The sequence below is a fragment of the Staurois parvus genome, unplaced genomic scaffold, assembly GCF_062004578.1.
Source record: "Staurois parvus isolate SC_StPar_1 unplaced genomic scaffold, SC_StPar_1.0 ptg000287l, whole genome shotgun sequence".
NCBI classification, from domain to species: domain Eukaryota; kingdom Metazoa; phylum Chordata; class Amphibia; order Anura; family Ranidae; genus Staurois; species Staurois parvus.
Genome location: NW_028318083.1, coordinates 20,675,728 through 20,688,275, shown reverse-complemented (window position 1 = coordinate 20,688,275; position 12,548 = coordinate 20,675,728). Strand labels below are relative to the sequence as shown.

Here is a 12,548-nt window from a genome sequence, read left to right as displayed (position 1 = left end):
AGATTTTTAATAAGAATGTCTTGGTACATTTTTCCATTCATCCTTCCTTCAATTATATATTTGCCAGTATTGTATGCTGAAAAACAGCCCCATGTCACAATGTTCCCACCTCCAAACTTCACTATTGGTATGGTGTTTTTGGGGTGATGTGCAGTGTCATTTGACCTCCAAACATGGTGTGTATTATAGCATCCAAAGAGTTCAATTTTGGTATCATCTGACCAGACTATATTCTCCCAGTATTTCACAGGCTTGTCTAAATGTTGTGCAGCAAACTTTAAATGAGCTTCAACATGCTTTTTATTCAGCAGTGGAGTCTTATGTGGTGAGCATGCATGCAGGCCATGGCGGTTGGGTGCATTATTTATTTTCTTTGAAACAATTGTACCTGCTAATTCAAGGTCTTTCTGAAGCTCTCCACAAGTGGACCTTGGCTCTTGGACAACTCTTCTGATAATTCTTTTCACTCCTCTGTCAGAAATATTGCAAGGTGCACCTAGTCGTGGCCAGTTTATGGTGAAATGATGTTCTTTCCACTTCCAGATTGTCACTGGAACATTCAGAAGTTTAGAAATCCTTCTGTAATTAATGCCATCAGTAAGTTTTGCAACAATAAGGTTGTGAAGGTCTTGAGAGAGCTCTTTGCTTTTACTCATCATGAGATGTTTCCTGTGTGACACCATCAGTTGAGATCAAGCCATCAGTTGAGACTGAGCCAGCTGATATTGATTTGCACTGACAAGGGGCAGGATTGTTTTCTATTTACTGATAGATTTCAGCCGGTGTCCTGGCTTTCTTTGCCTTTTTGCACCTCCCTTTCTTCATGTGTTCAACACTTTGTCCTTGTGTTATTCCATTTTATTACACATAACGTAATTTCTGAACTTATTTGTTTTGGTTTCTTTGTATGTATGGATTACATGGGTTGTTACCAACGTGGTGAAACATTCATGTCTCTCTCTTTCATATGTGTTCTGGCCTTTCTTCACTGTGGTCTTGAACAGCTCCTGGGCTCCAAGTACCCTCAAGGGACAGGTTTCTGCCTTATCCATCCTCCAACCCTCGCAATTTCTTAACAGGATTTTTCTAAAGGGAGTTGCTCATAAAATTCCCCCAATTTAACCTCCAGTGTTACCTTAGGATCTCTCTGCTTTCCAGAGACTCTTGTCTGAACCGATTTGAGGTATTCCTTTGGAGACCTCACCTTTAAGATTACCTTCTTGGTCGCTATCATGTTTGAAAGGTGTGTTTCTTAGCAGATCTCCTTTGTAAAAAGCATTTTCTTGTTTTTCACAAGGACGGGGTTGTTTTGAGACCAAAATCTTCCTTTTTGCCTAAGGAGGTTTCCTCCTCTCACTTTAATGAGGACATTGTCTTCTTTTCCCTCTGTCCTGCCCCATTACATGACAAGGAAGTAGCCCTACATTGTTTGAATGTGGTCAGGACTGTCAGGGTCGATATAAAAGCCACAACCTTTATTCCCAAGTCCCTCTTTGTCCAGCCCCTGAACCCTTGCAGAGGACACCCTTCTTCCTGTCCACCATTGCTAGGTGGCTCAGGCAACTAATTTCCAGAAATATACATAAAGGCACCTTCCCTTACCACATACTCAAATGCAGAAAAGAATATATACAATAAAATAATAGTGAAGCTGCTCCTTTAAAAGTGTGAATTACACATCTAATCAGTATTTAACAACAACAAGGATGGCGCTTAACACAAATAAATAGATAAACAGTCCCTAAATAAGTATAAATGTGCCAAAAAGTCTTTAAATTGTAAACAAGTCCCCAACACCATGTGCATAAATTCCAAATTTTATTTTTCTGTGGGTCCTCAGACTGTGCAGCACATACCACCATGACATAGACTGCTCACTCACCAACAGGCCAGCAACCTCTAAATGAATAAAAGTCAACAAGCGCCTATGTCATGCCCAGGGATATCCGCCAAATCGATGTACTAGTTCTTCAATGGTCACTCTCCAGGAACAATCGCACCAGAATTGTTTCAACATTCCAGAGAAGATACTTATAGTGCAGTATTTTTATTCAAACCAATGTAAAAACAGATGTAAGAAATGAACACTCACATATGATTGTGCCCAAGCATGGCACCAATGTAAAAAGCCTGTGTGAAACTCAGCTCCGCCAACTGGAGAACTAGTTTCACTATCCCAGCGACCTCAAGAAGCCATCCTGAATCATGGAAGTCATGGCTTTCTGAGAACACTGGGATAGCGAAACTAGTCAAGGTTCCATGTTTGCAGTCACTTCCGGTTCAGTTTGATATCACTTCTGGAAAGAACGTCCGGTCTGTGGAACGCATGCTGGTCTCCAGCTGAGCATCACACAAGCTATTATATTGGTGCGATATTTCAGCACAAGCAAATGTGAGTGTGCAATTTTTACATTTGTGGAATGTTTAGGACCTGAATACTAAGTCTTTTATGTCACCCCAAAAAACTCTTTATTTTCTTGTTTTTGGCCTCTGAGCTCATGGCCTGCTTGCTGCAGCTAGGAATGCATCTCTTAAATTAGATATAGACCTTTTTCTAATACCAATCCATTGGGGTTGATTTACAACAAGAGTAGAGGCTGTTCACCTAGCAAAATAAATATTTACTGAACTTATTTTATGCAACTTATTGGTGTTCACTTCGGTCCGTCATTCAGTCATTAATTCAATCAATCACTTTACCCTATTTATTAACAATTTATACCTGTAACAGTGTATACCTATGTAGGCATTTATACTACAGAAGTGATGGTTGTAAACATCACAATCATTGCCTAATCTTAATTCTAATCATCTTGTTATCTATGGGTCCCCTTTTCTCCACTCAAAGAGGACAACAGAGAACTACTTATCCTGCAATCAAACCACATACAGGGAGACATTTTGCTATTTTACTTTTTTCAAACGCTAGGACTACAGCACCTGAGACAAGATTCTTACCTCTTTATCGTATAGTCTTTTCAGAATACTAAGCACCATGTCAAAATATATGGTACCAAAATATGTAATCTACCTGAGCATTTCCATGCTCAGATGTTTGACATTGCTACAGTTAAAGGAAAGAAAATACTTGATGACCATATGCACATTATGTATGCTATTTTTATGTAGGGGAAATAATGACTCTTGTATCCTATATCTGAATAGCATACCTCACTCCTGCACACCACTGCCACTGCTAACTGATTATTAGAATGATTTAGCTCACAACATTTGATGTTTCTTTTTCTTCTTTGCAAACTTTCCACCTGCTGAACACATAAATGTCTCCTTTACAGGAAATGAAACGTCGACACATAGCAAAACCGTTCTCGATGGAGAAATTACTGTATCAAATTGCAACAGCTGAGGCAAAAAAAGAGAACAGTCCAACTCTGGGCATCATTTCTACTCTGCTTGGAGAGCTCAGGTAATAGAAAAGAGGCCTGTTGTATATGTTCACTGTGACATTTTAAGGCCTCATGCACACTAGTGCACCCAAGCACATAAGACACTGATGTTTAATTTCAGGTGGAAGGCACAGGCGCACTGTTCAGCCCCACTGCTGGCAGCCTGTAAAACTCTGGCAGGTTGAAAGCTGCTGCAGCTGGACGGGGCACCAAGCGGTACAAACATTTATGGTAGTATGCTCCCAGGGACTAATGCCTGCAACACAAGCAGTCTGCATTCCAAGAATGTGTCCCTGGACAAATACGTCCCTAGAGGTTAGAAGCACTCAGTGCAGCCCCATCCAGCAGCAGTAACTGTCAGCCTCTTATAGATGTTTACAGACATCTGGCAGGAGGGCTGGACAGTGTGCCTGTTCCTTCCACCTGCACCTAAATGCTGAAGTCTCATGCATCAGTATGGCTAAATGCCCAGTGTGCATCAGGCCTAAACTGTTTCTTTTGCTGGCTTCTAATTCCTCCTTTAGGTAAACCAGTTGGTTGGTCGGTACAAGATGGCTTTTCTGTCTATAGCCGACATAGCTTATTGAAAACCTTGGATTTAATATTTACATTTTACCATACTCCAAAAAGATCTATCAATAAGTGTTTTTTTTTTTTAGCTCCCTAGTTGAACAAGTGTATATAGCACTTGGCCCCATTCATAGTCGTACTTTCATTTCCAATCGTGGTTGGGCAGGTTCCGAAATCTGTCACTTTTCACTGAATAAACAAGGCCTTGTGCACCCAAGCGCATAAGACTCCGATGTTTAAGTTCAGATGGAAGGCACAGGCGCACTGTTCAGCCCCACTGCTGGCAGCCTGTAAAACTCTGGCAGGTTGAAAGCTGCTGCAGCTGGACGGGGCACCAAGCGTTACTAACATTTATGGTAGTGTGCTCTAAGGGACTAATGCCTGCAATACAAGCAGTCTGCATTCCAAGAATGTGTCCCTGGACAAATACGTCCCTAGAGATTAGAAGCACTCAGTGCAGCCCCATCCAGCAGCAGTAACTGTCAGCCTCTTATAGACGTTTACAGGCAGCTGGCAGGAGGGTTGGACAGTGTGCCTGTTCCTTCCACCTGCCCCTAAATGCCAGAGTCTCATGCATCAGTATGGCTAAATGCCCAGTGTTTCAAATCGAAACAAAAACGAGAAGCGCACCAACCTTGCGCATTACCTCAGTAACCAAAGTTTATTAATTATAAAATAATACTCACAAACAGCGAATAAAATCAGGCACGTAAGTCCTCAAAGGGACCTGAAAGATAAAGAGCCAGCACGGATCCCATCATGGGGGTAGATACTCAGTACAGCTGACGCGTTTCGAAGGGCATCCCTTCTTCATCAGAGCTCTGATGAAGAAGGGATGTCCTTCGAAACGCGTCAGTGGACTGAGTATCTACCCCCATGATGGGATCCGCACTGGCTCTTTATTTTATTCGCGGTTTGTGAGTATTCTTTTATAATTAATAAACTTTGGTTACTGAGGTAATGCGCAAGGTTGGTGCGCTTCTGGTTTTTGTTTCGATTTGCAGTATTGGTCGGGCTTCCCCAGCCTTATTTGGAGCTGCACAACTCTACATGCATTGGTGGTCGATCTTTCCAGGTCTGATTCCATCTATTCGCCACCCGCCTGAGTCCTTGAGCGCAGGAGATTTCGCTTATGATCTAAATGCCCAGTGTGCATGAGGCCTAAACTATTTCTTTTGCTGGCTTCTAATTCCTCCTTTAGGTAAACCAGTTGGTTGGTCGGTACAAGATGGCTTTTCTGTCTGTAGCCGACATAGCTTATTGGAAACCTTGGATTTAATATTTACATTTTACCATACTCCAAAAAGATCTATCAATAAGTGTTTTTTTTTTAGCTCCCTAGTTGAACAAGTGCATATAGCACTTGGCCCCATTCATAGTCGTACTTTCATTTCCAATCATGGTTGGACAGGTTCTGAAATCTGTCACTGTTCACTGAATAAACAAGGCCTCATGCACACTAGTGCACCCAAGCGCATACGACTTCCGATGTTTAATTTCAGATGGAAGGCACAGGCGCACTGTTCAGCCCCACTGCTGGCAGCCTGTAAAACTCTGGCAGGTTGAAAGCTACTGCAGCTGGACAGGGCACCAAGCGGTACTAACATTTATGGCAGTGTGCTCCCAGGGACTAATGCCTGCAACACAAGCAGTCTACATTCCAAGAATGTGTCCCTGGACAAATACTTCCCTAGAGGTTAGAAGCACTCAGTGCAGCCCCATCCAGCAGCAGTAACTGTCAGCCTCTTATAGATGTTTACAGGCTGCTGGTGGGAGGGTTGGACAGTGTGCCTGTTCCTTCCACCTGCACCTAAATGCCAGAGTCTCATGCATCAGTATGGCTAAATGCCCAGTGTGCATCAGGCCTCAACTGTTTCTTTTGCTGGCTTCTAAATCCTCCTTTCAGGTAAACCAGTTGGTTGGTCGGTACAAGATGGCTTTTCTGTCTGTAGCCGACATAGCTTGTTGGAAACCTTGGATTTAATATTTACATTTTACCATACTCCAAAAAGATCTATCAATAAGTGTTTTTTTTTTAGCTCCCTAGTTGAACAAGTGCATATAGCACTTGGCAGCATTCATAGTCGTACTTTCATTTCCAATCGTGGTTGGGCAGGTTCCAAAATCTGTCACTGTTCACTGAATAAACAAGGCCTTGTGCACCCAAGCACATAAGACTCCGATGTTTAAGTTCAGATGGAAGGCACAGGCGCACTGTTCAGCCCCACTGCTGGCAGCCTGTAAAACTTTGGTAGGTTGAAAGCTGCTGCAGCTGGACGGGGCACCAAGCGGTACTAACATTTATGGTAGTGTGCTCTAAGGGACTAATGCTTGCAATACAAGCAGTCTGCATTCCAAGAATGTGTCCCTGGACAAATACTTCCCTAGAGATTAGAAGCACTCAGTGCAGCCCCATCCAGCAGCAGTAACTGTCAGCCTCTTATAGACATTTACAGGCAACTGGCAGGAGGGTTGGACAGTGTGCCTGTTCCTTCGACCTGCACTTAAATGCTGAAGTCTCATGCATAAGTATGGCTAAATGCCCAGTGTGCATGAGGCCTAAACTGTTTCTTTTGCTGGCTTCTAATTCCTTCTTTAGGTAAACCAGTTGGTTGGTCGGTATAAGATGGCTTTTCTGTCTGTAGCCGACATAGCTTATTGAAAACCTTGGATTTAATATTTACATTTTACCATACTCCAAAAAGATCTATCAATAAGTGTTTTTTTTTTTTTAGCTCCCTAGTTGAACAAGTGTATATAGCACTTGGCCCCATTCATAGTCGTACTTTCATTTCCAATCATGGTTGGACAGGTTCTGAAATCTGTCACTATTCACTGAATAAACAAGTCCTACTACTACTAGAGCAAGCATTGCCGAGCTTGTCCCGATCCCTGCCCATGCAATGCTTTCTAGTGTTTGTAAATGAGATGGTGTCTCCTGTTTCCCCTGTAATGCTGTTTTTTTTGTCTACTATATAGCGCCTTTGTGGCCAAAGGTACCTGTTGATGAACAATAATCGTAACTATACAGTGTATTGCAACTTCAATCTAACTGTACTGTCAAAAAAAAAAAAAAAAAAAAAAAAAAGCAGTATGTTTGGAACCAAAAGAAATACAGAAAAGGAATTATGTATAAATAATTTTTATACTTAGGTGAATATAGCTTTAGTGTCGCTTGGCCTTCATTACAAAGTGACAGAAGAGCTTTGTAGTCTTGGTTGAGTGATAGGCAATGCAGTTTCTAACTTTCCGTTTTGTTGGTCAGGGATACAGAGTTGAGGCAAAGAAAGGAGCTCTTTGAAGCGGGTCTCCACTCATCTGCACGATACGGAAGTCACGACACCAGCAACTCGATAGTAGATGGGAAGAAGAAGCCTCGGAAATGGTTGCAGTTGGAGACTTCAGAGAGGAGATGTCAGATATGCCAGCACCTCTGTTATCTTTCCATGGTGAGTAAATGAAGACTTTGCTGACAAGGATAGATGGACAAAATTGACAAACTTTCAACCTACTGAGTTTCATTAATATAATTCTCTGGGTGCTAAACGTGCATATATAGTAAGAATTTTGGACAGTGCTGTTAGGGAAATGTAACTAAGTACTCTGCTGTTGTCAACACTGTGGATTTTCAGTGCTCTACAACAGAGCTCAGAATTGTAGGTCCTGAGCTACTAGGCAGGCCTTTACTCGCCGTTAGTTGCCCCACCCAACCCCTACCCTGCCCTGCTCCGCCCCTAATTCTGCCCTTAAACATGCCTTCGTAAATGATCTCATGAAATGACACTGTGAAATGTTTTATGCAGAATAAAGTTACAAAAATAAATATTAACAGCAACAACTTTAACAATATTAACATAAAGCAATGTAAACATAAAAGGAAAATAAGTGTTTTACATCACTTCCCCCCCCTACAGCCATGTCCTCTACCCCCCTTCACACACTCCAACATCCACAGCCATGTCCTGTACACCCCTCCACATACCCCCACAGCCATGTCCTCTACCCCCCTCTCTCCCCCCACAGCCATATCCTCTACCCCCTTCACACCCACCCCCCTCCCCCACAGCCATATCCTCTTACCCCTTCCCCCCCACAGCCATATGTGCTTCCCCCTTCACACCCCCTCCCTCCTCCCCCCACAGCCATATGCTCTTCTCCTTCATACCCCCTCCCTCCACAGGCATGCCCTCTACCCCCCTTTACACTCCTCACTACCCCCCTTCATGCACCCCCTTCAACCACAGTCATGTCCTCTACCCCCAATTTCACCCCCCCCCCTCAGCTATGTCCCCTCCCCTTCTTCACACCCCCCACCCTATGATATTCAACCCACTTCCTAATGTGCAGGGTACCACATTACCCTGAACTCTGTGTAAGGGTCAGTGTTGTCAGGATTTTATTTGCTTTAAGTGTGTTTTTGTCATTCTCATATACATCAATGGGAATGCAAAGCCTGCTTGAAGCAGGTCAGATGGGCCTGTCAATAAATGATCCAAGAATCAACTCAAACTCCTTACCACAAGCCCAGAACCTGTCATCACAGGCCCTAATGATACAGAGGACGGCACTGGTGTCATCACATCAACGCCACTTTCTGCATAGAGGACTACTCGGTGCTGAATGAAAGAAGATCTAGCACATAACATGATACGCCTGAAGCAGAGACTTGCACACAGTTCTGGACAGCGGAGCACAGCACTGGACCAGGGGGGTGGGAGCGGGAGCTGCCGGAGTTAACTATTCAAGTTAAGCAGCAGGTGATTGGTTACTAGGTGGTCCGTAAAGTTGGAAATGTGTCCTTCTCCATGTTTCTGTAGTCCAACACCTGGCTACACTAGAATTCGTTTTAGACTAAATACTAGAACTCCAAAAATGGAATTCAGTAATATTTTAATATTTATGTCAGTACCACAAAGTGTAGCATGCCTTTGTCCACAGCAAACAGAACCAAGAATGGTCATTGCCAAAAAAAAACAGTGCAATTCAAAATTAGGTCCTCCACTATTCACACAGTGCAAACATGGCAGCTGAAGGAGCATAACCTGGAAGTTTCAGTACGGTTACCTCTGCAGCCAGAAGATAAATAGAAGAACTGCTGCTATATTGACATAAACAAACCTATAATCATCTAAAACAAGTAGGGCTATGGGGATGGTGAAAGGTCATCTATCTAATACATGCTTCCCTTGTTGATCTAAATATTAAGCTCTCTTTTATGATACATTGGGAAAGGGATTTAAATATTTCTCTGGAGCTGGACACTTGGCGGAATACGGCTGATGCTCTATCTAAAATCTCCAATAACACTACACTCATTGAATCTAACTACAAAACGCTTCTTTGGTGGTATCTGGTCCCTACATGTCTTGCTAAAATGTACCCTTCTGTGTCACCCAGCCGTTTTCGACATTGACAAGAGGGTACTATGCTCCACATATGGTGGAAATGCCCTGTGGTGACTAGGTTTTGGATCCCTTTATTTAATTTCCTTTATTTGGTAACGGAGGTTAATATTCGTCGATCCCCTGAAATAGCTCTTTCATTTATTGCCCACTGATATTCCTAAGAAATCGGTTAAACTGATTCTTTATATCCTGTTGGCAGAGAGAATTACGATAGCCAAACGTTGGAAACAGTCAACAATTTTGCTGGAATTAGTTAAGCAGAAACTTAATTGGATTATGATTAATGACAAACTTTCTAGTATACTTAACAACAATACTTCTAAATTTGAGAGCACTTGGGATCCATGGATTCGGTATATTTCTGCTATTTAATGGACTCTTGGCTGGCCCTCTCTCATTTTTTTTCCTGGGTTTTATTCTTTATTTTCTTCTACAGTTCTTTCCTCATTTTTTTGTTCTCTATAATTTTGTCTATTATTTTAATGAGATTATTCATACCACCTTGTTTATGGAGAAATTTGCTCATAATCAATCAAACTTTGTTTATGCTACCATTGTATTCCTCATTACGATTTATTGGTCGATTCTGTTGTTAGTTTGCTACACAATGTACTTGAATTTACTGTCTTATTGTTTGTTTTGCAACTCGTCTTGTTGGTGGGTTGCATCTCCTGTCTTTCTGTATAATGTTTCTAAAAATTCTTAATAAATATATTGAAATATAAAAATCTAAAACAAATTATTGGGGAAGTGTATGTAGCCAGCTTAAGGTCAATTTAGCATTTTCTGTAGAACAATGGTTTTGGTTTGAGTTAAAAGGAGCAACAATTTCCACTTCATGTAAATTCACAGCTGCCATCTGAAGCTAAAATGAATTTACGTGATACCCTTTTCCAGTCACTTGATGTAGAAGGCTTTCATAGACCATGATGGGACATTGGCTTCCAATGTGATTTATTACATATTTGGCAGCTGCTGGAGGACACTCCTGTGGTATGCTGTCTTGATACAAGAATATTTCATGTCCTTTGTGGTTTTGTCTTTTGTGCACAAAAAGTAAAAACGATCTACAATTGCTCTGCAGTAAACTTTGATACTGCTGTTGTCTGTTGGTTTTCAGAGTCTAAGGATCTCCAGTGTAGATGGCTGGAGATCTATAGAGCCTATAGCGGCTTACAACATCACATATAGAGTATTGATAAAAATAAGCTGTGTGGTCAGATAATTATTTTTATAGAATGTGTGGAGTCCTAGAGAGGAATCCGTTGCAGAACACAAGCATCTCGCAATCAAACTGTGGCCACCACTGCCTTAGAGCCACTGGCAAGTACAGTACAGATCTCTTTCCTGCTCCATCCTTAAAGGTTCTTAAACAGACCAGGGCCAGTGTCAGACATGTTTGTATTCTTGTATCTGATACTGTTTTCTTTTTCTGTCTTCTTACTATTAAAGGTTGTGCAGGAGAATGAGAATGTTGTGTTCTGCCTGGAGTGTGCATTACGTCATGTAGAGAAGCAGAAGTCGTGTCGAGGATTAAAGCTAATGTATCGATATGATGAGGTAAGTAAATGCTATGTGGTGATGGTAAAGTTACAGTGTGCTCATCAGATTCCAGTGTAATCTGAGATTTAGCAAGCTCCTAAAAGCTGTATTTGAGTGTTTTTTATTAATTGGCTGCTAACAATTACAAGAGGGCTGTTTTAGTGAAAATATGCAGTGCTGGAAGTACTTTTTTCTTTAATAAAAAATATTCATAGGTTATTAACCACTTACCTACCGGGCACTTATACTCCCTTCCTGCCTAGGCCAATTTTCAGCTTTCAGCGCTGTTACACTTTGAATGACAATTGCGCGGTCATACAACATTGTACCCATATGAAATTTTTATCATTTTTTTTCACACAAATAGAGCTTTCTCTTGATTGTATTTACTTACCTCTGGGTGTTTTATTTTCTGTGCTATAAACCAAGAAGGGCAAAAATTTTGAAAAAAAACGTTTTCTTAGTTTCTATTATAAAATTTTGCAAACGGGTACTTTTTCTCCTTCACTGATGTGCATTGATGAGGCTGCACTCATAGGCAGCACAGATGGGCACTGATGAGGTGGCACGGATAGGCAGCACTGATGGGCACTGATAGGTGGCACGGATAGGTGGCACTGATGGGCACAGGTGGGTGGCACTGATGGGCACAGGTGGCTGGCACTGCTGGACACTTGTGGGCGGCACTGCTGTGCACAGGTGGGCAGCACTGATGGACTGCACTGCTGGACACTGACCATCAGGGCATTGATCATCAGTGCCTTGATGATCGGTGCCGATCTGTCCTCTGACAATTACCGATTATCGGCAGTACTTTCCTCATGGTGTGACAGCGGCCACTGCATTTACCAGTGATGTGCTGTGTCATTGGACCCAGCTGATCACGTGGTAAAAGGCCGCTGTGATTTACCTAAGGACACAGCGATCATGGAGATCACCGGGTGCGCGCGGGAGGGCGCATTCTGGGACGACGTCATGTGACACCCTCCCAGAACTGGCCGGCCGCAGTGAAGCTGTCATTCGGCTATCTGCGGTCGACAAGTGGTTAACCACTAGCCTACAGGGCACTTATACCCCCTTCCTGCCCAGGCCAATTTCCAGCTTGCAGCGCTGTTGCACTTTGAATGACAATTGCGCAGTCATGCAAAACTGTACCCGATATTGAGCTCTTTGGCATCAACTCAACTCGCCGTGTTTGGAGGAGGAGGAATGCTGCCTATAACCCAAAGAACACCATCCCAACTGTCAAACATGGTGGTGGAAACATTCTGCTTTGGGGGTGTTTTTCTGCTAAGGGGACAGGACAACTGCACCGCATCAAAGGGACAATGGACGGGGCAATGTCCCATCAAATCTTGGGTGAGAACTTTCTTCCTTCAGCCAGGGCATTGAAAATGTGTCATGGATGGGTGTTCCAGCATGACAATGACCCAAAACACATGGCCAAGGCAACAAAGGAGTGGCTCAAGAAGAAGCACATTAAGGTCCTGGAGTGGTCTAGCCAGTCTCCAGACCTTAATTCAAATGAAAATCCATGGAGGAAGCTGAAAGTTCAAGTTTCCAAGTCATCAAGGTTTGGATGCTGACATTTGGAGAGGATCTGCCAAGAGGAGTGGGCCAAAAT

The 12,548-nt window shown here is 42.6% G+C and overlaps 1 protein-coding gene across 1 annotated transcript in view; it reads left to right on the top strand.

Annotated features, from left to right (window-relative positions):
• Positions 1 to 12,548, top strand: part of JARID2 (jumonji and AT-rich interaction domain containing 2) — a 175,685-nt gene that overhangs the window by 154,766 nt on the left and 8,371 nt on the right. The window contains exons 14-16 of the mRNA XM_089682296.1: positions 3,297 to 3,427; positions 7,243 to 7,426; positions 10,835 to 10,942. Of these exons, the coding sequence (XP_089538422.1) occupies positions 3,297 to 3,427; positions 7,243 to 7,426; positions 10,835 to 10,942 (423 nt within the window). The remainder of the gene's footprint in view (positions 1 to 3,296; positions 3,428 to 7,242; positions 7,427 to 10,834; positions 10,943 to 12,548) is intronic.